Consider the following 21,591-nt stretch of genomic DNA (forward strand, 5'->3'; position numbering starts at 1 on the left):
ACTGATGCAGCTTCACTGTCTGCGGTTTGACTTTACTAAATCAGATTGAGTCGAATACAACTTATTGATCATGAGCCCAACATTTAGCAAGGAAAACATTAATTCTAATGGAAGGAAGACATATTTCATTGAGCTAATGCTGTTAAATAGAGAGAGAGAGAGAGAGAGAGAGAGAGAGAGAAAGAGAAACTAGTCTAGAGCTATTCTTAAACTTGGAGCTCATTATATTGAAGTACAAATCCAAACACCAGAAACGTTATGCATTTTATGAATAATGAAATGTTATGAGTATGTTATAAATGTTAAGTATGCATTTTATTTATTCACATGCTGTATGGTTGAAATATTTTAGTTCACAACTTTAAGTTCCATTGTTTAACAAAATGCTTTATTGGCAAACGTTTCATAAACTTTCAGTTGTTATGCTCTAAAATCCAATGTCATTTGTAATTTCACAGTATTTTCACCACCTAAATCACTAACCTTTAAAGTAACAATTCTATAATGGTCAAATTGACTTAACTATTTTTTAATGACATTAATGACATTATTTATTTATTTATTTTTGAATAATTGTAGCCTACATAAATAGGTGAAGCAAAACAAATATTTGGATCGTCCCTTTAATTTTTCCTTATTTTCTTAAAGAATAAACACCTATTTTCTACAAGAATAAACATGATAACATATTACTAATTCATATAGAAATAATTTAAGCAGTTAAAACCTATTTTTAAACTTGAATTTAAATACTATTAAACTTTAAAATCTCAAGGAGTTTATCAATTAAAAAGGATAAAATGTCACAATATGTTAAATAGCCTAAATGAACTTGTGTTAACAAAATAATTAGAACTAACAATATAATTCGATTTTTTTAAATGAACAATTCTTGTATAAAATGGGACAGCAACCTTTATATCAAAGTGAATATGCTGCAATAAGTCATTTTCAGATGCATTGAAAAAAAAAAAAAAAAAACTTGATAGCCTAGATTAGGCCCATGCAGGCTCTGCTCTGAAGTATATAATAATCATAATTAAAGTTAACCCAGAGTAACAAATTTTAACGGATTAATCGCCTATTTTCATTTGCTGCATGTTTTCTTCTTAATTTTTTTTTAAAACGCTAAAAAATTAAGTTTGTGAGCGGAAAAAAATATATGAGTCGTCTATAGGTTGCATTTTAACGGATTAATCACCTATTTTCGTTTGCTGCATGTTTTTTTTTTTTTGTTTGTTTGTTTTTTTACATTTTTGATATAATATAATTCATGTATAAGTTGCATTTTATTACATTTGGAAATAATAACGGCTGGCCTAATAATGTTATAATGTACCAACAGGATATATTTAGTTCCCTTCACTTTACAACAAATCCTTTAAATTTAACAAATATATCAGAACAAAACAAGAATTAAAAATATATCATTCTAATGGATGGATATAATTGCAGTATATAATAATATAGGCTTAGCTATAAACAAACAAAAAATAATAATAATTTAAAGCTAAGCATAAGGTAAGGTTAGCCTCTCTCACTCGGGAGAAATCAAAATGTTTCTATATTCGTGATGTGTGCCCATTTGAAGCTTAACTGATATTCATGAAGTAAAATAAGTTGACCGCTGCTAATGCTGAATGTCACGGTGAACGACTGCTGTTTCCAGTGAATATGTGCACGAGGCACCAGCGCGATCAAACAACTGAAACAGAAAAATACTCTGTTTTTGGTCACACATAAGGCATAATTCAAAAATGCAAAGTGTTAGTAGTTTGAAAAAATCAGTTAATAAGTATTGCTAAATGCTGGACTGTTCTCATTTTGCTCTGCATATGAAACCTGAAGACTTTTTTAAAACCAATAATAAACCGAAATGAAAACATTTAGCATTTTATCCATATATATATATATACACACACACACACACACACACACACACACATACATACATAGGCCTTATATTTACTTACTGTTTAATAACAATAGCATGCATATGATCCTTTGTGTAAAGGTCTTCTTTACATTTTTGATGAGTAGACTGTGGCCTAAGATTATCCTACGTTTTGAAATGAACTCATTGTAAATGTTTTAATATTTTTTAAAGATGTTACAATGTTATATCATAATGTTTTTGTTGTTTTACTTCCACCTTTTATCTCATTTTACAATTACATTCATTTCGCAATCTGTCCCTTTTCGCGAATGATTTTAACACGCAACTGAATTACAGTTAACACCAAGGCGGTGGTACACGTGGCATAAAATGCCCATTTATGCTATGAAAAGAGGAAAGAAACGCGTCCAAGCGTTGTGTTCTTGATATGGGTTTTTTTGTTTCAGTTTAGTTTTTTTGCAGTGAGAGTCACTTTTGGCCATTGACCGCTTAGCATGCTGTTTATGTTCCCTGAGTGCCTCAAGTTTTAGCCGCCTGCTGCACCTCGCATTTTTGTAGGAGCACTCTGAGCTCCTGAGGTTGAAAAAAAAAAAATCAACACTGAGCAGAAAAGCGCCCAATCTCATTATGATTTTTTTTTCCATTGTCCAGTCATATCAATGGAGAGACAGGCTTTCCGTTGTGGTGATGGAAGTTTGAAGTTTGGTGACAGTTGCTATGAACATCCGAAGACTACAATGATGGCGGAGAAACTTGCTGCTAATATGACAGTTTACTTAACAGCAAACCAAAGATTTTAGAGCACTCATGCTATAATCCTTCATTAGACCGAAAGAACAGCTGACTCAATGGTTGTCTAGCAACATAAAAAACGTAGCGCACTGCTCTTTTCTAAATTAAAATAGTCAACAACAAAAAATGCAGTGTGGTGCACATCATGCCTTCAAACACCCATACTGGTAAGCTTGAGCGCCACTGGTTTGTGCAGCTACACAAACATGAACAAATCAGGCTTCAGTACCAGAGTTATTTTCCCATAGGTCATCTAAGACAATACAACAAGAGTTACCTTTCAATAGGGAACGGTTCCAAGACCATTCCAAGAACATCAAGCACTGTTTAAAACAAACAAAAGGGAAGATAGACTGCTCTTCCAAACTGGTTTAGTATACGTTTGATTAAAACGTTATTAGGGAAAGTCAGACTTTATTACCTCTGGTGATGGTAGGCACTGAAGCATCTTGTCATTGAGAGGTTTGTTGAGCAGTTTGTCCCCCAAAATTGAATGCAGCTGCTGGGCCATGATAGTCTGCTGCTCCACACAGCAGTGAGTCTCCAGAGACAGAATAAGAGGATATGGAGAAGTCTACAAAATAAGCATATGTTCAAGTATGCATGTGTTTTTATTTGTTTAATTAATGTATTTATTTTGTTTTAAAGGATAAGGAAAAAGGAAAACCACTCAAAACTGTTTAGGGAAAAATAGCATAGGAATAATGTTATTCTTTCTTTTTTTTATGCTCATATATAGGTACCCAGGGTTATCTACTAAACAACTAATTTGTCTAATCTAAAAGGTATGGTGAAAAAGAGAAAAAAAAATGCTTACTTTCTTGTTATTCTGTAAAAATATCTTAAACTGCAATTTTGCTTCTCAAGTATCTAAGAAAATTTAGATATTATTTACTGGAATTCAATACAAATATAAAAGCATCAAACAGCAAGCTGAAGGTGAAGAGCCAATTCCTGTGCTACTCACCCTAAATGCATATTCAGCGATGACCTTCAAAACCTCACTAAAAGGCACTTTGGATGTGAGGGTGTGTCCATGGTAAATAACTGGATTATTCTCCCCATCCCAGCAGTCCAGTTCCACACAGCGACAGCCTTGACTCAGAGCTCTGCACCACAGACAAACACTTTTACATTATTTGCTCATTATTAAGCCACACTGCACTGATTTTAGGCTGTCACAGATTAAACATAGTGGTAATTTATGTGATCGTGGCTGCTAATTGGTGGTCTTTCGCCATCTCCACCAGCACACATAGAAACTACATATGCCAAAGTGTGATTCATCATGATCTTTTTGTTTACCACTAGTGTATGCTGATGATGTTTTATTCTTCAATATTAATGTGAGTTAGAGACCTGCCCAGGATGGATATTTATGTTAAGCATCAACATTCACAAACAAGTTATTTTTAACAGAAAAGCAAGCATGGGCTGCTGTGTGCATAACTTGGCATGGCAGAATATGAGCAGCGTACTTCTTTTAATATTACTAAAAGCTGACATAGTTAATCGCGATCTCATAAAGCTCTGTTACAATACAATAAATATATGCACAATAAATCTTTCACAGTGTCTGCACATTACACTTTCATGTGTTAAAATAAGAGGATTTGTGAGCATTTAATTTTAGCAATGCGGTAAGTGTATTCCAACTTATTCACCTCTGATTGGCCATTGCATTCCAGAAATCAGCTGAGTCTGTGATTAGCTACTTTGCGCAACCCTTTAAATATGTGTTATAAATAGAAACTATGCCTAACTTGTGCATGTCAATCATTTTTATGTTAATATTAGTTGTTCTTTGTGCTTTAGTGCAACGGAAAAATATTTTTTTTTTAATGTTTAAACACTTTATGTTTAGATCATTTCTATTTTGTGGGAGTCCCATGAATCATTTAATTCTTCTGCATCCTGCACACACACACACACACACACACGCACACACACACACACACACACTCGCCCATCAAGAGTTGTCTCGTGCTGCATGCTGTTGTGATGGGTTCCGCGGTAGTCCCGCCGGAGTGCAGGTCTCTAATGTGAGTCGTAGCCTACGAGTCAATACGTATCATCATTGTACAGTCTGCATACATGTTGTAACCAAGTTTATCAGCTCTATGTCGCACAATGTGACTTGCAATGATCTTATAGGATTTATAAAATCATGCAGTGTGTAAGCTTTAGAGCAGGGGTGTCAAACTCATTTAAGGTTGAGGGCCGGATCTGATAAAATGTCCCCTTGTGCGGGCCAAATTACCTTTTTGTTAAACTAGTTTGCTTACAATTACATTAACATTAACCATACAAACTACAATTTACAAAAATGTATATATGTATATATATATATGTGTGTGTGTGTGTGTGTGTGTGTGTGTATGTGGGAAATGGGAAATTTATTTACATATGGGAAATTTATTTTTTTGAAGATGATGCTAGGTTATTTTAAGGGTGTGCAATATTGACACAAAATGTAATATATTCATTACCATATTTTGCAGAGCGTGTTTTTGAGATGGTTTAATAAGCCTGACATGGATAAATAAATATGACACTAAAGCCACCAGTAGGTGGCAACTAATCTCTGTCTTTATGAGTGAGTGAACTGACTCATTCAAAACGGCTGATTCATTTAGAAATTAAGTTAGTGATCGTCTTTATGAATGGGCCACTGAATCATATATTCAAATGCTTTGTTCAAAAACAAAGATGAATTCAGTAACAAAATACTGAGTGCTGCACAGAGACACACAATTGTTCTCACTTTGGCCTTGTTAAAAACGTTTCCTTGCCGAAACCGAGATCGACAGCACTGTGACTAATGTAACACACTTAATACTAGCATCTTTTTATTTGAGCTATAGTATAAAAGCGATCACACTGACATTCGGGAAAGCAACACTCTTGATATAGTTAGACATTACTTAACGATCATGACATAAATATTAAAAACAATACAGGACATTTTTGCCTCATATCTTGAATTATATTGAAACCCGATAGCCTTCATCTGACACAGTGTGTTTTTTTTTTTTTTTTTGCAAAGTTACAAAATGTCAGTTTGCACAAGACTGAAACAACAGTTAGGATATAAGTAAACGATGAATATTGCACACTCCTTTCTCATTTACTTTCTCCATACGAAGCTGTCCAGTGCGTCACAGTGTAATTTAATATCACGAGTTGTGATTAAACTTAACGTTACATGTTGGCGTTGAGATAATACCCTTTTTCCATTTCGCCTTAAATAGCCTGTCCGTCGTTCCAGGCCAAATGTCTTCTTTTGGACATGTTTAAAATCACAATAAAATTGCCACACAAGCATCAGTTACAACGCAGCTATCATCATATCCTATGCTGCTCGAGATTCCGGCACCGCTTTAAAATGCGCGTTAAGTTTCAAGGTAATCAACATAAATTGATTAGTAATTTGTTCCTCTTTAAATAAAAAAAAAAAAAAAACAATATATATATATATATATATATATATATATTAGGGAACACACTTTATTTAATTTTCAAACTGATGTTTAATTTATTATTTTATATTATTGTTGAAATCCTCGTGTGGGCCAGATTGGACACCTCTGTGGGCCGTGTTTGGCCCGCGGGCGTATGTCTGACACCCCTGCTTTAGAGAAAGTGTTTGTTTGTTTTTTGTCTTTGGTTTTAATAAATATGTAATCTTGTCTAGAATGCATGCAAATTTGTATGCATTATCTGCTAAAAGGACCAGTGTTGTCTTTTTTAATATATATGTGAGCACTGTACCTGATATAAGAGTCAATACTGCTCTCGCCGATGAGCTGGTCTTTAGTAAGGTAGGTGTTGTGTGAGGAGGAGATAAAGTAGTGACTGAGTGGGTGGCTCATGTCCTGGTAGACTCTGCCATGCTCTGGGTTGTACACATCATTCTCCTTAGACAGCATGTACATAGTGAAACCATTGGGCGTCATAAACTGGTTCTTCTGGGCTGCATGTGACAGAACATAGTTGCATCTTCAAAAATCACAAGCCTGATAAACAATGCACACTGCAATACAACAGGCTTTCAAATCTGTCTTGGAGCATCCCCAGCACTGCACATTTTGTATGTCTTCCCTCATCTAACACCTAATTCAACTCATCAGGTCATTAGCAGAGACTGCAAGACTTGGGCGTTTCAAATAAGGGAGACATACATGCCCCAGGACAGTTTTGAAAGCCCCTACAATAAAACAGTACTGATTATTACTGTAAAATAAGAGGTTACTCAAATGTATTCTGTTTTTATCACTGAACGTTTAGAAGATTTCTACCAACGATTTTGTGTTAAAATCATAGTAAGCAAAGTGTGAATACCCCATTCATTGAGCTCATAGGTAAGGATGAGGCTCTCAGCATGTATAAGCGTGTGGTCTTCGCCCTGGTCTTTCAGGAATTCACGCAAATCCACAGTGGACAGGACATAACCATTAGCAGAGTACTGCTGAAACACTGCATCTAGCTCAGGCCGACGTAGTAACTCACGGCAAAAAAGTTCAATCTCCTCATGTTCAAGTCGTCCGTCTGCTGATTTATCACACCTCTGATGTGCAAAGACATATATAAAGCAAATTAAATTATATAAAGCAAATTAATTTATTCTAATTTCTGCATTTAAAGTGCAACAATTTACATGTTTATAGTATTGTTATTTCTTATTCTTAAAATGAATTTTGTCTTTAGTATTCATTATTGTCTGTTTTTTCAGCATAATAGGCAAATTTGCTCCGTGATTAAAGAGTTTTTATTCAAAACATCCCAAAGCAGGTCAAGTGCAGCCAGAAAATAAAGGCTGACCTTAAAGAGGCTGGCAGCATTTTCTTCACTCAGGTCTATGTTGATCATCTTGAAAAGGGTCTGGACCTCTTCATATGACATCTTGCCATCATGGTTCATGTCAGCTTGTTTCAGGTAGCCATAGATCCAGGTGAGAGCAGTCAAGGGTATACACAGAATAAAAAATAGCCATAGTTTAAATGTGCTGTGATGTCTAATAGACATTAGTCAGTGTTGTGGCTATATTTTGTTTATCATAAATTAAAATGAGGCTATGAAGGGCATATATACCATTTATTAAATAGATTGTTCTGTTCTAATTCTACATTCTAACATTAAAAACTGCAATGCTGTGTCAAATTCAGGAATTTAAAAAAACAATTCTCAGTTAATCTCTGATGGAGCACAACATTTGTTACATACTGAAGGAAAGGAATGCAAGAAAAAAAAAACTATTATCCTGAAGCAAAAGAGAAGGGTAACTAAATCCCTAGAAAATAACTTTTCATTTCACAGATTGATAAACTGGGACTGTAGAGTAAAAACTGAATCTGATTATAGGATGAAGGATATTTGTCAAGTTTCTCTTTCTGGGTCATGTTATTGACTCTGCCTTGCAGGGTTTGAATGCCACGGACCCAGTGCTTGGCTTCCTCTTTTGTGTCACACTGGAGATCCAAGCTCTTCCTTCCTCCCTTGAACACAATGGTAAGACATTGCTCTTCTGGAAGCAGGGTGGCCATGTTTCTCAATGTCTCAGACTTACAACCCTCCTGCACACACTCCACTTCCATCACAGAGACTAAAAGGAAAAGAGGAATGTTTAATTTGATAAAACTGGCTTAGTTTAATCAAACATTTAAACCGATGTTGTTAATATTGACAGTAGCATACAAATAAGAAAACAAATAATGATTGAGCCAAAACACAGACCATGTATAATTCAGTAGACCAAATAAGCCAAAAAAGCCTCTAAAATTAGAAAATGCCCATGCCAGTGTGCAGGAGGTAGACAGCAGTGGCCTAGAACATACAGCATAGATTATTTACTCCAATATGGTCTCCATATTTCTGTCCTGTCAGCGGTTTAATTGACTTTTTATACAAAATAAATGGCTGTGACACTAAACCTAAATGTCAGCTATAGTAACAGTAAGTTTCATACTGATTTATGCAAACCTAACATGGCTAGTGTTAACAGAGATTTGTTTTATGGTGGAAATCACCTGCTGTTTTCATATCTTTATTTATCCCTGTACTGCAGCTAGAAAGATATTTGTAAATAATATATTATCTTTTAGTGGTTTATCTCCACGCTGTAGTGCCAAAACAAAGAATTGATTATTAACAAATTACAAACATTATATTATACTTAACCGAATCTGTAGGGGGCGAGAATGAGTCTTTAAACCTGTGTGTATGCCTACTGTGAAATTACCACATCAAACGTGATGTGCTATCATGGATGCAGCTAAGATGCCGCCGGGTTTGCTTCAGGGAATTGTTTTTTTTTTTTAAAGAAGCTTCCCAATGGAAACCTTGACAAGACACATGCCTGTTTCACACATACTCCGTCTGCAGTGTGTATGCAGTCTGTTTGCATTTCGTATGTGGTGTAGAAGCAGCACGGACTCATACTCATTGTGCTTTCACACAGGACGCGTTTGCAGTCCGCTACTCAGTACGTAAACGGTCGCTGCACTGCTGCAGACGCAACGCTCCTGGAACGCACTGACGGACCTCAACCGCATGAACGTTGGAATCCGTTAACATGGCTGCGTAAAAAAATATCCAAACGCATACGCACTCCAGACGGATTATGTGTGAAACAGGCGTAAGGTTGATTGCACCTTGTGGAATTCGTTTACAGCTTTCTCAAGCAGTTTGTGATGCATTTTGGAAACAGGAGATGAGCCCCTGGTCTAAAGCACCGCCTGTCTTGAGAAAACTGTTCTAAAAGACTTAACGTTACTTTTAGTCATTATTTTATTTGGGTAGCACAAATATTCTGAATGCCTTCGGCAGAATTCAAATAAGCCATTTTAATCTAGATTAATTCCAAGATTACAGTGAGATTAATCTAGATTTAAAAAATTAATCTATGCCCACCGCTTTCATTAAACATTTAACGTATGTGATCATGCACATCTTGAAAATCTACAGATGATTTTAAGAGATGTTATAAAAAGATAAAATGTTTTTGTTAAGGTGCAGCACTTGAGGTGTTATACAGGTTAGAAACACGGTTAGTGGTATGGGTAGGTTTGATTATTGTTTAAGGGTGTTATGTATTATGTAAAGGGGTAAACAGTGTACGGGGTCAATTAAGGGAACATGGTTCAATCTGTTTATATTACATTATTTTGATGAGTAAACAAGCATATTCTTGAATGTGATGTATGATTCAATGAATATCCTGTATATACATTAATATTCTTAATATTAAGTGTCAATTATTTGAATAATTTGAATAAGCTTTCCATTGATGTATGGTTTATTAGGATCTGACAATATTTGGGCGAGATACAACAAATTACAAATTACATTTACTCGCGTTACTGTGATTGTGTAGCTTTTTTGTGTACTTCTACTTTTTATTTTTATAATCTGTCATTTTATTACATTTAGTTAGAAGTATTGTACTTTGGAAAATTTTAAAATACATTAATTACTGAGTATTAAAAAAAATAGTTTCCTGTAAACTTCGGCAGTAGGTTAAATAATGGGCAGGAGAGTAAACTGGCGCTAAAATCACAAGAAAGATGCAGACATACAAGACTGGCTTTATGGTGCAGGCCCAGCTGAAAACAAAACCCCATCATATTCATAGTCTCTACTTCCTCCGCAAACTGATAAGAGCAAGAGCCCTGCCCCCCATCATGTACACCTTCTACAGAGGCATCATAGAGAGCATTCTAACGAGCTGCATCACTGTGTCATATGGCACCTGCAATGCATCCTGCTGGAAGACTCTTCAACGCATAGCAGGGGCAGCTCAGAAGATCATTGGTGTCTCCCCTCCCTCCAGGACATTTACGGAACCCATTTCATCCGCAAAGCCCTCTGTATTATAGGTGATTTCACCCACCTCTCACACAGCTTCTTCAGTCTGCTGCCATCAAGGAGGAGACTACAGAGTCTCCAGGCCAGGACCAGCAGACTGAAGGACATTCATCAGGCTGTCAGGAAGATGAACTCGATCCCGAACTTGCACCCCCTTCCCTCTTATGGCCCAGGCACCAAAGAAACACGAACCCCCATTTTTCTTGTCTCGTGAGATAAGTGTCTCGTCACACCCCTACAAAATACTGATAATGTCAAATTGCACATAGTTAAAACAACAATTAAGATATTATCACAGATGTTATATATCGCACACTCTGCACTTCTGTCTTTTTGGCTACTTTGTGCAAGACCTTTTCCACCAACATCAACATCTTGAACGGAAGATAGTGAAGGGCCTGACTCAAGACTCGTAGATCCAGTATTGGCCGACGGCCACCGCTTTTTTTGGGAAGGATGAAGTAAGGGCTGTAGAACCCCTGCTTCATCTCAGCTGGAGGGACTGGCTCGATTGCATCCTTTGCCAGCATGACAGCAACCCCCTTGCGCAAGACACGTGCGTTTCAGACTGCAACCGAAGTCTCGAGAATGCAACCGAAATTGGGAGGCTGCCTGGCAAACTGAATTGCATAGCCGAGTCAGATTGTGCAAATGTGCCAGCAGGACATGTTGGGCAGTGCAAGCCACACCCCCAAACTCTGAACGGATGGCACCAAAGGGACAATCAACACACTTGCAGTGGTGCAGCGGAAGACCGTCGAGCTGAAAAGGCCAGAAGGCATCACGTTCTGACTGATCACTGCAGAACTCCCTGTCACTGACCAGAGCTGCGTGGAGAGGCATTGTGTATACCAACTGCAGTTTCTTGGATGCTAGCAAAGGGGGCATCATGGGCAAGAGTGAGGAAACGGTGTCACTCACTGTCAGCCCACGGGCCTGAGAACCCAAAGGAAGAGGAAATTGCTTTTTTAGAAAATGTGGGTACCGCTGGCCCTTAATCCAGTGGCAGAACAGAAACAAACAAAAACTGAAGATTCTCCAGCCGGCCTCCCCCAGGTGAAGGAGCGGCACTGTCTCACCATCTTCTGAGAAAGACCGCTTCCCACATCTCCAGGTTACCCGTGTCAGGGCCACTTCATCAACTTTTTAGATGACTTAGTGGCTGGCTGGGACACGGGGGGCACTGCAGGGCTGTGAGAGGCTCGACACGTTGGCCTTGGTGTTGTTTCAGCACAGGGTGGAGCGGCTCTGGAGGACGTAGGGCACCCACGGCGACAAGCAGGCTGAGGCTGAGGCTGGGCAATTTATGTGGCCAATCCAGTGCCATACTTAAACTCATCATAATGCTAGTCTCTATCAGTTTACATTTCCAAACATTTTTATTTTTTTTTTGCCATTAATTCTAATAATACAGTGAGATTTTTGTTTGCACAAGGAGTTTGACAGCAGCCAGTGCTCAACACAGAGATCTGATCCCACCATCTTCTAGTCTGTCTGGAATAACATAAAGAAACTGGGCAATGTCTCCAAAACACATTGGCCCGAATGCTGAGCGCTCCCCGCCCCGGAATGGGTCAATGGTGAAGAATCGCTGGTGGAGGAATGCTGAAAGACTAGAGAGAATGAAAGCAAAGCTGTTATGATTATTAAGCTGCTATAGTGGTTCTCTTTTGTGGTGGATGGATAGAGGATGTGATTACTGATGGTGAATTGGCAGCATTTATCATCTGCGCGTGGCTCTCTCTTGAGGTGGTTGGATGGATAGTGCAATTATTACACGTTGATTATCTGCCTGTGCTCCACCCGAAATTTGTTAATAAAACATCACGTTGTAGGTTACTCTCACAGGAAACAGTCCTCATCCTCCGTAAAATGCTTTACACACATATTTGTAGTGAACTGTACCGAAACAATATTGTAAATACAACTTATCCAATGATTTCTAGTTATGTCCTCTTTTGGAAGGCCAAACAAACTAGTTTCGCTTTCACAACGAAAAACATAACTTTTCCAGGAAATAGCGGCAGCAAAAATAAAAGTTACGCCTTCTTTTTTTGCGTGAACATTTTAGCAGCGTTATGCAAATCTTCCCACATAGTGACATAGACATTAGGAGGCATGTTAGAACGAGCCGTTTTAGGGGAGTGTGAGCAAGTCTTTTATAAAGAATATCTCTTTGGATTTGAGAGTTTAGTCTTTGCAACTTTACAGATCTTCTTTTTGCACCAAGAGCCTGTAATATTGTAATCGCATTATATGACCCCTTTAAAAACACGAGCTGCATGGAGAAAAAAACCCACAATAAAGTCTAGATATGTTTTTAAGTTTAACTTACATTCATTTTACTTGGCTTTCTAAAATGTGAGTGCAACAGTGATATATGTCTCTTTAAGAAAAGGGGCAAAATATGTTTAAACGGCTTGGTTTGAGTTTTGATGTAAACAAGATTTTTTCCGCAAGATCTTCTCTTTTTCAGCAATATTTTGATTGAAAAACTCCACATCTAGTAGCTGGATTGGCTAACAAAAACATTAAAGGGGGGGGGTGAAATGCTCATTTTCACTCAATCTCCTGTTAATCTTGAGTACCTATAGAGTAGTACTGCATCCTTCATATCTCCAAAAAGTCTTTAATTTTATTATATTTATTAGAAAAAAAAAAATGTGCCGATTTTTTTCGGAAAAACACGTCGTGTGACGTGTGGGCGGAGCTAAAGAATCACGAGCGCGAGTAGGCTTTTGCGTTGAGAGCGTTTGGAAGTTGTGACATTACCGTGAGGAAAAAAAAAACATCATCCAAAACAAACCATGGCTAACAGTCAGATTCAGCCGTTTATTTATGATCCAGAATCAGATCCCGAGGCTGAAACTGAACAAGAGCAGCAGCAGCAACGACGTCTCTATGTGGTATGTATTGAAACTGTATATATTTGCTTAGCGGTTTTGGAAAATGACTAAGTTCCACTTTATGTCGTCTTTTTTTTTTTTTTTTTTGATTTACAAGGTTTACTTGATGTGCTTACACACCGATAGCTAAGTTAACAACACAGAGAAATTTGTAGCAGTTTTACTCACCGCCTGCGGTTCCAACACACGATCGTGACCCTTTTTCATTGGGATTGTATCATCCTTAAGAAATAAACGATACGCAAATATGGCGTCAAACTGGGCCTTATTTGTAAAACAAGCATCTTCGAAATGCAGGGAACAAACAAAAACACTTGCACAACTCCGTCGATGCTCTGTAAAAATAAACTCCGTCCACTGATCCCTTAATGTTTTTTTTTTTTTTTTTTGTAATCTGTGCAGGGTTGTCTTGCCCTCGCAACCAAAAACACACTTTTTTTGTGACATTTCGCGACGCTCTCGCTCTGATCAGTGAATGTCTCTCTGCTCTACGGGAGCGCACGCTCTTCCGGCAGAAGTGCCCTCAGGACCCATATAAGGAAATTCCGCTCCATTTAACGTCACACAGACCCATACTCGAAAAAAACTTTCCGAAACTTGTGACAAACCGGAAGGAGTATTTTTGGAACAGAAATACTCCTTCAAACGTACAACTTAATTTTTGAAACTTTGTCCATGTTTAGCATGGGAATCCAACTCTTTAACAGTGTAGAAAACTCAGTATGCATGAAATAGCATTTCACCCCCCCTTTAAAATGCAATAACACTTACATCGTCATCGCATCTTGTGCGCCACTGATAAGGCGGCCTCCTTAAGTCGCACATAAAATTCAAATGCAACATTTTGTATATTTATGTATTTTGTATATTGTGTATATTGCTTGTATATTAAATTCGACAAAAACCTGAAATGACCGGTTTAAATTGTAAATGTTTTTAATCATTTGTATTGTATAACTTTTATAAATGTAATTTACTGTGTTTTTGCTGCCTCTTGGCCAGGACTCCCTTGAAAAAGAGGTTTTTAACCTCAATGGGACTTTGTTACTGGGACTGGTTAAATAAAGGTTAAATAAAAAATTAAAAAAATAGTCGAAACTCAATTTGTTTTTTTGACAACCCTAATGTCAAAGGTTTGTTTCCATTTAGTTCCTGTCTGTCCTCATTTGGTTAATTTCCTGTTCTTATTATTAGATAATCACAATTCATTAGTTTCCACCGGTGTTATATTAATCATCTCATTTGCTCCTTTGTTTCCCTTTCTTTAAAAGGCTTCAATTTATTTTTTCCTTTGTCCTGGATTAATGTTATTTCAAAAGGTATATGTGTGTTGAAGCTTATTGAAGGAATCATTTTATATTATATTTTATATGTTATATTATATTAAATTCTATATTGTAATATATATATATATATATATATATATATATATATATATTCCCCTGATAAGAATATCTTATTTTTCTGAATAATTCTGAAATGCTTCTTTGGTAATTGATCAAGTACACTTGCTGGAACATATCTTTAAAGAACCTCAACATGTCTTCTAAGTAAAGGGCAATTGCTTTTTTTAGGTTTCAAAGGAGGTGGCCTCATTAATGCTGTGCACTGTATGCATGTACGTATTTATTTTACTAAATTTTGTTATAAATCATATTGTTGATTTTTCTTAAAGGTATGAGATAATTTGACCCCTAATGACCATTTTCCAAGTTTCCCAAATTGGCATGCTGAAATATTGGGGGTGTCATTATCTTTGAAGAAAAAAAAAAATCCCATTCTTGTCTAAAGAGCTTTATTAAATCATTCATAATATTCATAAACTGATTTTTCACACTGTACACTCCTAAACCCCAGGGGAAAAATAGTACAAAATTAACATTTCATTTATTCACCCTGAAGTTTTTTCTTTACCTGAAAAAATAAAAAATACTATGGAGGTCAATGGCTTCTAGCAACTGTTTGGTTAACAATATTCTTCAAAATAGGGGGTGTTCACAAACGTCTCAGCCACATCACAAAACACGATCTTTCTAACTAAGATCAATTATATAGCAACATTCTAATTTAAACCATGGGCATAGTTGCCAGGGCAATGATAATAAATTCATGTTAACTACATGGAGCAAACCATAAAGTGAAGGGCTGCTCTCTTCCCACCCAGTCACAGACTGTAATTAGAGTGTACAGTGAAGCTTAGAGAAACCCCCCATCTGAACTACAAATAGACCAGCCCTGTAATGACTGTCAGAGCTGCGGCCAGTAGACCTGAAGCCTGTTTAGACAGCCATAAATAGGCGGTGTATTTAAAGGGAGGGGCTCTTACAGTCCCAGACCACAGAATACAGAACATCACTTTTCATCTACATACCTACTGCTTAATAAAAACCTTATTTTCAACATTTTCACAATCAGCAAACTACTTAGAAATTATTCTAATAAATACACACACTATATCTAAGTATGACAACTCACAGGACTGCTGACTTTTGGCTTTGTTGGTGGCCTTGTTTGATTCACACCAGACAGTGACTCCGTCATTCATCAGCTTTAGCATGCGCTTCCTCTTCCACCGTGGAGAACGTACCTTCATCATAGAGGACCCCTGCAGCATCGTTTTCACATCATCATCATCCTGGACCCCTGCAAAGTTCATTGATAAGTCTGATGATTGTGGCACTTTAAAAATCATAGTATGATTACAAACCATAAACCATATACATGGTTTTCTCCATGTAACTAATCAAAACAAGTCTGTATATCACTAATTAGCGTGTAACCATCACCTAATGTGAGTGAAAGTAAAAATAATTTCAAGGAAATTTTACCAAAGTTTTGAGTGGCTTAAAAACTTAAAAAGTTGCAATACGTTAAGTTACGTTAAGTTCACTTTTCGGGGAAAAGGATAGCAATTCGAGACATTGTGGTATATACATAATATATATATATATATATATATATATATATATATATATATATATATATATATATATATATATATTCTTATAAGCCAAGGCCAAAGCACAACTCAAATATCTCATAAAAGAGCCATTTTCATTGACCATGACCAATGAAATGATCACTGAAATGAGAATTGCCCATTGTGTTAGAGCCAACACAAATACAAAACTAAAATAAATATAACTCTGTATGCGAAACCTTCAAAATGAACAAACAAATAAATAATAATAATGTCTTACCCATTTTTATCAGAGGATCATCTGGTTTAAGTTGGGACGTCCCAGCTACATTCTTCTTTCTCAACATGACGCAGTAGGTCTTCTTTCGTCTTAAACTGGAGAATTTGTGTGATAAACGGATGACTCTCTAGATAGTGTGCTGTACTGATGCAGCTCTGTATATATCAGGAAACAGAATAGACACTGCCCCTGTCTAATGAGCTCACGAATGTTAAAGAGCTGCTGTTATATGACATCACATTACTTTGGCTGCGTTTTTTCTTTTCAGTCTACGATGTACAAAAAATATATTCTACATAAATATAACGATAGAAACTGGTGCCGCTTAAAAGCATATAAAGCACAGACTTAGGAGACCAAATAAAGACGTATTGTGCTATCTATACGTTATGACCTGAATCTTAAACAACGATGTATATTTATAAGAGCAGCTCGTTTACATGGGATTAGACACTGACACAGAAAAATAAATAATTATACATCTACAATATCTTCAATTTAAAACGCAAATACACCGACCAATAAAAAAAAACGTGTTGAAAATGACCACACTATACTATGAATTCCTACCATATACAAGGATGCGCAGACGATCCTGTACTGAGATTAGGATTAACAAAATGTCTCCCTCTATCGATTTCAACATAAATAAATAAATAAATAACTCGAGGCTGCAGAATCGCCAACGAAAGACGCTTAAAGGTAAATCGTAAAAAATAATAATAATTTCTTACACAACTATAAATATTTTTTTTATTCTTAATGTAAAAATAAAATGTCAAAATAATAAAATATTCACACACCTTCTTTACTATTAACTAAATAAGTAATTAATTGTCGAACATATTTACATGTTAACTTTTACGATGTAAAACTGCACATTTTTGTGGGCTAAATTATTATTATTAAACAGTTTTTTTTTTTCAGCTTCTTTTTCTTTCTTATCTTTCGTTTGTAACAGAGGCCAATCACCGTCGTAATATCCCATCACGTGACCGAACCAGGAAGTGATCTCCTGGTCGAAATTCCAAGAGGTGAAAGATCCACCCCCACCCCCCTTTATTTTTAGAAGACAGCATAATTTAGTTTTCAGGCTCACTGATTTTACAAGGTGCACCGCTTTGATGTAATGTGATTGGTAATTACATTGTCTTATTACAGTTATAGGGTTCGGATGTAATGGCAGCAGGAGTAACGTTACATGGCAGGTGAGTTGAAACTCGCGACTTGCTTGACCTACTGGTTTATAACCACAAATCATAGAGTACATAAAATCTAAGTCTCCTGGAAGAGGAATAAAAAAATAAAAATGATTAAATAAGTGTAATCGTACAAGTAATCTGAGAGAACAATTTCTTCCGAGACTTGATTTCTTAATTACAGAATGACATATTTGTCACCAGTAAATATAATTCACAGGTTGTCCCGTTAATGAACATTCGGCTGCAGGAGCGTTGGAAAAATAGACACCATCTGATATACCTTCTCTTACAATGTCAGAGATTGAGGACTGTCTAAGGCGCTTTCAGGCGGCTGTCGACGTCATTCAAAGCCTACCCAAAAATGGTAGCTTTGCTCGGAATATGCAAAAATTACATTGGACATAATCATGTACACTAACATATTTTGTAGCTGATATAAAGTGTACACAGCTTGTTATTGCATGCATCTCTATAAATTATAGTAGTCTACCTCTTCACACTGATGTGCATAATTTGCAGCAGCTCTTGCTTCCAGGGGTAAATTTTAAATTGCCCTTGCACAGGTTCCTATAGACCCTCTTATGAAGTGATGCTGCGGTTTTATGGTCTGTACAAACAGGCAATCTGTGGCCCATGTACAGCGTCACGCCCAGGATTCTGGGACCCTGTTGGCCGTTACAAATGGTAAAGCTTTTAAGAAGTTATAAACATCATATTCAGGTACTATAATGTGCCTAACTAAAGTACATGTGATGGTCTTCAGAGCGCTCAGAACATTTAAAGGACGGATTAAATTCATGGCATGTTTTTTTCTGGTCTTGTTTCAGGGATGCTTGGAATCAGTTTGGAGACAGTCGGGAGAGTGCCATGGCTGCTTATGTGGATGAAATTAAGAAAGTTGCACAAGAGGTAGGAGAGCTTCGATAATAACTAAAATATTAATAAAACAAATTTAGGCAAAAGTAAGTTTAGCAAAATGTTCTCTAAATTAATTATTATTATTATTATTTTTTTTTACATATAAATACATTTGCGGCCATGTATTAATTACAGGTTATAGACACCATGCAAATCAATGAGAAGACTGCATCCTTTTTCTATTATTTTGAACCTCTCTATCATGTCATCCATGATATGCCCAGACCTCCAGAGGCACTTTTATCTCTCAGATCAGGTGTGCATTTATTTATGTATTTAGGTAAAATACAACGAGTTTTATGTGATAAAACTATGATTTTGGTGTGCATTTTAAAGATGGAAATGCCAGAGAGCCAACTTATGGTTGGGGTGATCATGAAGTGGAGAGGGAAACTCAAGAACCAGCTCTTCAACAGGAGTACACAGAGATGGTTCCTGAAAGTCAACTTCAATCTGATAGTGCAGGTAGTGTAGTGATTATGTATAAATGAGGGATCCAGAATATTTTGCAGTCCACCAAAACACTTTTTTTTCACAATATAAATTTGTTTTTTAAGCTTGTACAAACAAATACTTAAAATTTTACACTTTTTTATTATTTTTATTATTAAATTGGAACCCGCACAAGTTATGATCACTATCCAGACTTCTTTTATCGCCATATATGTGTGTAGAGGCACATGTGTCTGAGGTTCAGGGGCTGGCTAGTGACTCAGAGAGTGAAATCTTCTGTGACTCATTGGAACAGCTGGACACTGTTAAGGTATAAAATTTTACTAATTCTAATTAAAATGTGCGTAACAGTCTATGTGCCGCATTTTTTTTTTTTTTGTGCACAATGCCAGATGGTAATACCAGTTCCCAGAATGTGCATGCACTCATTGAGACCTCTGGAATCCAGGTGCATCATCACAGCCCTCTCTCTCAGGTGATTCAGATTGGAGCTGGACATGGTGGTGAGGGGGCAGAAGATAGGCATGGTCCTCCCATTAGGAGGAGAACCACAGGGAGAGAGGGGACGCAGCAGGGTTGGAGGAACCCCTCAGGTAAGTTTAATCTAATTCCAAATTATAAACCACAACACCCTTTTGACTTCTTGTATCACTATTACAAGTGCCACCATGTAACAATATTATGGTAAATTTTATAAAATTGTTACAAATATCCAAATGCATGGATCCCTACTTTTACATAACCATTCAAGATTTTAGGGTCAGCAAGTCCCAGTGATGTGCCTTGAAACCATTTATCTAATACAGAGAACTATGTTGACCATGATGTTATAATAAGTGACGCCACTGCCAGGGGCCAACTTAACCAATAAGCAGTGTTGGGGGGTAACTTCCGTATTTTCCGGACTATTAAGTCACACTTTTTTTCATAGTTCAGCTGGCCCTGCGGCTTATAGTCAGGTGTGACTTATTTATCAAAATTAATTTGACATGAACCAAGAGAAATGAACCAAGAGAAAACATTACCTTCTCCAGCCCATGCTGCTCAGTTCCCTGTAGTCTGCTACTGAGCAGTGTAGAGCGCCCTCTCGTGGCTGTAGACGGTAATGTTTTCTCTCGGTTCTTGGTTCTAAGTAAATGCGACCTAAGCCGCGTTTCCACCGCAGGAACTTTACCCAGGAACTAGGGACTTTGGCCTGGTACTTGGTGTGTTTCCACCGCAGGAACCAGGAACTAAATAAAGTTCCGGGTAAAAAAATGCCCCTCAGAAAGTCCCTGCTGGCGAGGTGGTACTTTTTCAAAGTTCCGGAACTTTCGGGGGCGGGACTTTGGCGCTAAACATTCTGATTGGTTGAGTTCACGCAGCATTGGTTGAGTTCAACCACCATTTATTCGAATCAACATTTTCAAAATATTACTCTTATTGTGTCATGAAATGTAATTTTAAAAGTATTTCAGGCGAGAATGTAGTTGTTTAAAACTCAAATCTGTGGTTTATTTATAAAGACAGTGCCTATTTAAAAATGTGTTTCGCCGATCTCTGAGACGGTGAGCTCCACTCGATCAGCGGGAGCTCAGTCCTCATGTATCCGCAGAGAGCAGCCTCATCTCGGATAGATCTTCTGATATGTGCCGCTGGCTCTGATGTCTCTTCAGTGGTTAAACATAAAATATAATTCAGCTGCGGGGTAAATCTAACAGGTTTTCTTTGGTCTGTATTCAATTTATCTATATGTTAAAATAAAAACAAAAAAGGCAAGTCTATATAATATTTCGTTTCATTGCAATGGCTGTACATAACATTACACATATCCCTGAACTAAGTACATTTCTGCAGCTGTTATTATGTTTAAATGAAAACGAAAGGAGGCAGTGGTATTTTATATCCTATTTAGTTTTATTGTAAATATACTGAGGGCAAAATAACAGTAGCCAAAGCGATCTGAGTTCACGCAGCATTGGTTGAGTTCAAACACCATTTATTTGGATCATTTTCAAATATTACTCTTATTGTGTCATGAAATGTAATTTTAAAAGTATTTCAGGCGAGAATGTAGTTGTTTAAAACTCAAATCTATGGTTTATTTATAAAGACAGCGCCTATTTAAAAATGTATTTCGCCGATCTCGTAGACGGTGAGCTCCACTCGATCAGCGGAAGCTCAGTCCTCATGTATCCGCAGAGAGCAGCCTCCTCTCGGACAGATCTTCTGATATGTGCCGCTGGCTCTGATGTCTCTTTAGTGGTTAAACATAACATAATTCAGCTGCGGGGTAAATCTAACAGGTTTTCTTTGGTCTGCATTCAATTTATCTATATGTTAAAATGAAAATAAAATATTATAATATAATATTACAAATA

The 21,591-nt window shown here is 36.9% G+C and overlaps 2 protein-coding genes across 9 annotated transcripts in view; one reads left to right on the forward strand and one right to left on the reverse strand.

Annotated features, from left to right (window-relative positions):
* plcd3b (phospholipase C, delta 3b) overlaps window positions 1–17,257 on the reverse strand; it is a 100,941-nt gene extending 83,684 nt beyond the window's left edge. Inside the window, exons 1-8 of the mRNA XM_052610752.1 lie at window positions 16,659–17,257; window positions 15,934–16,101; window positions 8,063–8,291; window positions 7,511–7,640; window positions 7,031–7,256; window positions 6,461–6,662; window positions 3,657–3,798; window positions 3,111–3,263 (exon numbers count right to left, since the gene is read on the reverse strand). Of these exons, the coding sequence (XP_052466712.1) occupies window positions 3,111–3,263; window positions 3,657–3,798; window positions 6,461–6,662; window positions 7,031–7,256; window positions 7,511–7,640; window positions 8,063–8,291; window positions 15,934–16,101; window positions 16,659–16,725 (1,317 nt within the window). The 5' untranslated portion in view covers window positions 16,726–17,257. The remainder of the gene's footprint in view (window positions 1–3,110; window positions 3,264–3,656; window positions 3,799–6,460; window positions 6,663–7,030; window positions 7,257–7,510; window positions 7,641–8,062; window positions 8,292–15,933; window positions 16,102–16,658) is intronic.
* Window positions 17,258–17,643: 386 nt separating this feature from the next.
* The window catches only part of acbd4 (acyl-CoA binding domain containing 4), a 34,533-nt gene continuing 30,585 nt past the window's right edge, over window positions 17,644–21,591 (forward strand). Inside the window, exons 1-9 of one of the 8 annotated variants that reach the window (XM_052610761.1) lie at window positions 17,644–17,692; window positions 17,820–17,866; window positions 18,078–18,224; window positions 18,424–18,544; window positions 18,688–18,769; window positions 18,914–19,034; window positions 19,115–19,243; window positions 19,453–19,541; window positions 19,680–19,824. In XM_052610761.1, the coding sequence (XP_052466721.1) occupies window positions 18,152–18,224; window positions 18,424–18,544; window positions 18,688–18,769; window positions 18,914–19,034; window positions 19,115–19,243; window positions 19,453–19,541; window positions 19,680–19,824 (760 nt within the window). In that variant the 5' untranslated portion in view covers window positions 17,644–17,692; window positions 17,820–17,866; window positions 18,078–18,151. The other 7 variants (XM_052610753.1, XM_052610755.1, XM_052610756.1 and 4 more) reach the window with 7 other exon arrangements.

The sequence above is a fragment of the Carassius gibelio genome, chromosome A12 (genome assembly GCF_023724105.1).
Source record: "Carassius gibelio isolate Cgi1373 ecotype wild population from Czech Republic chromosome A12, carGib1.2-hapl.c, whole genome shotgun sequence".
NCBI classification, from domain to species: Eukaryota; Metazoa; Chordata; class Actinopteri; order Cypriniformes; family Cyprinidae; genus Carassius; species Carassius gibelio.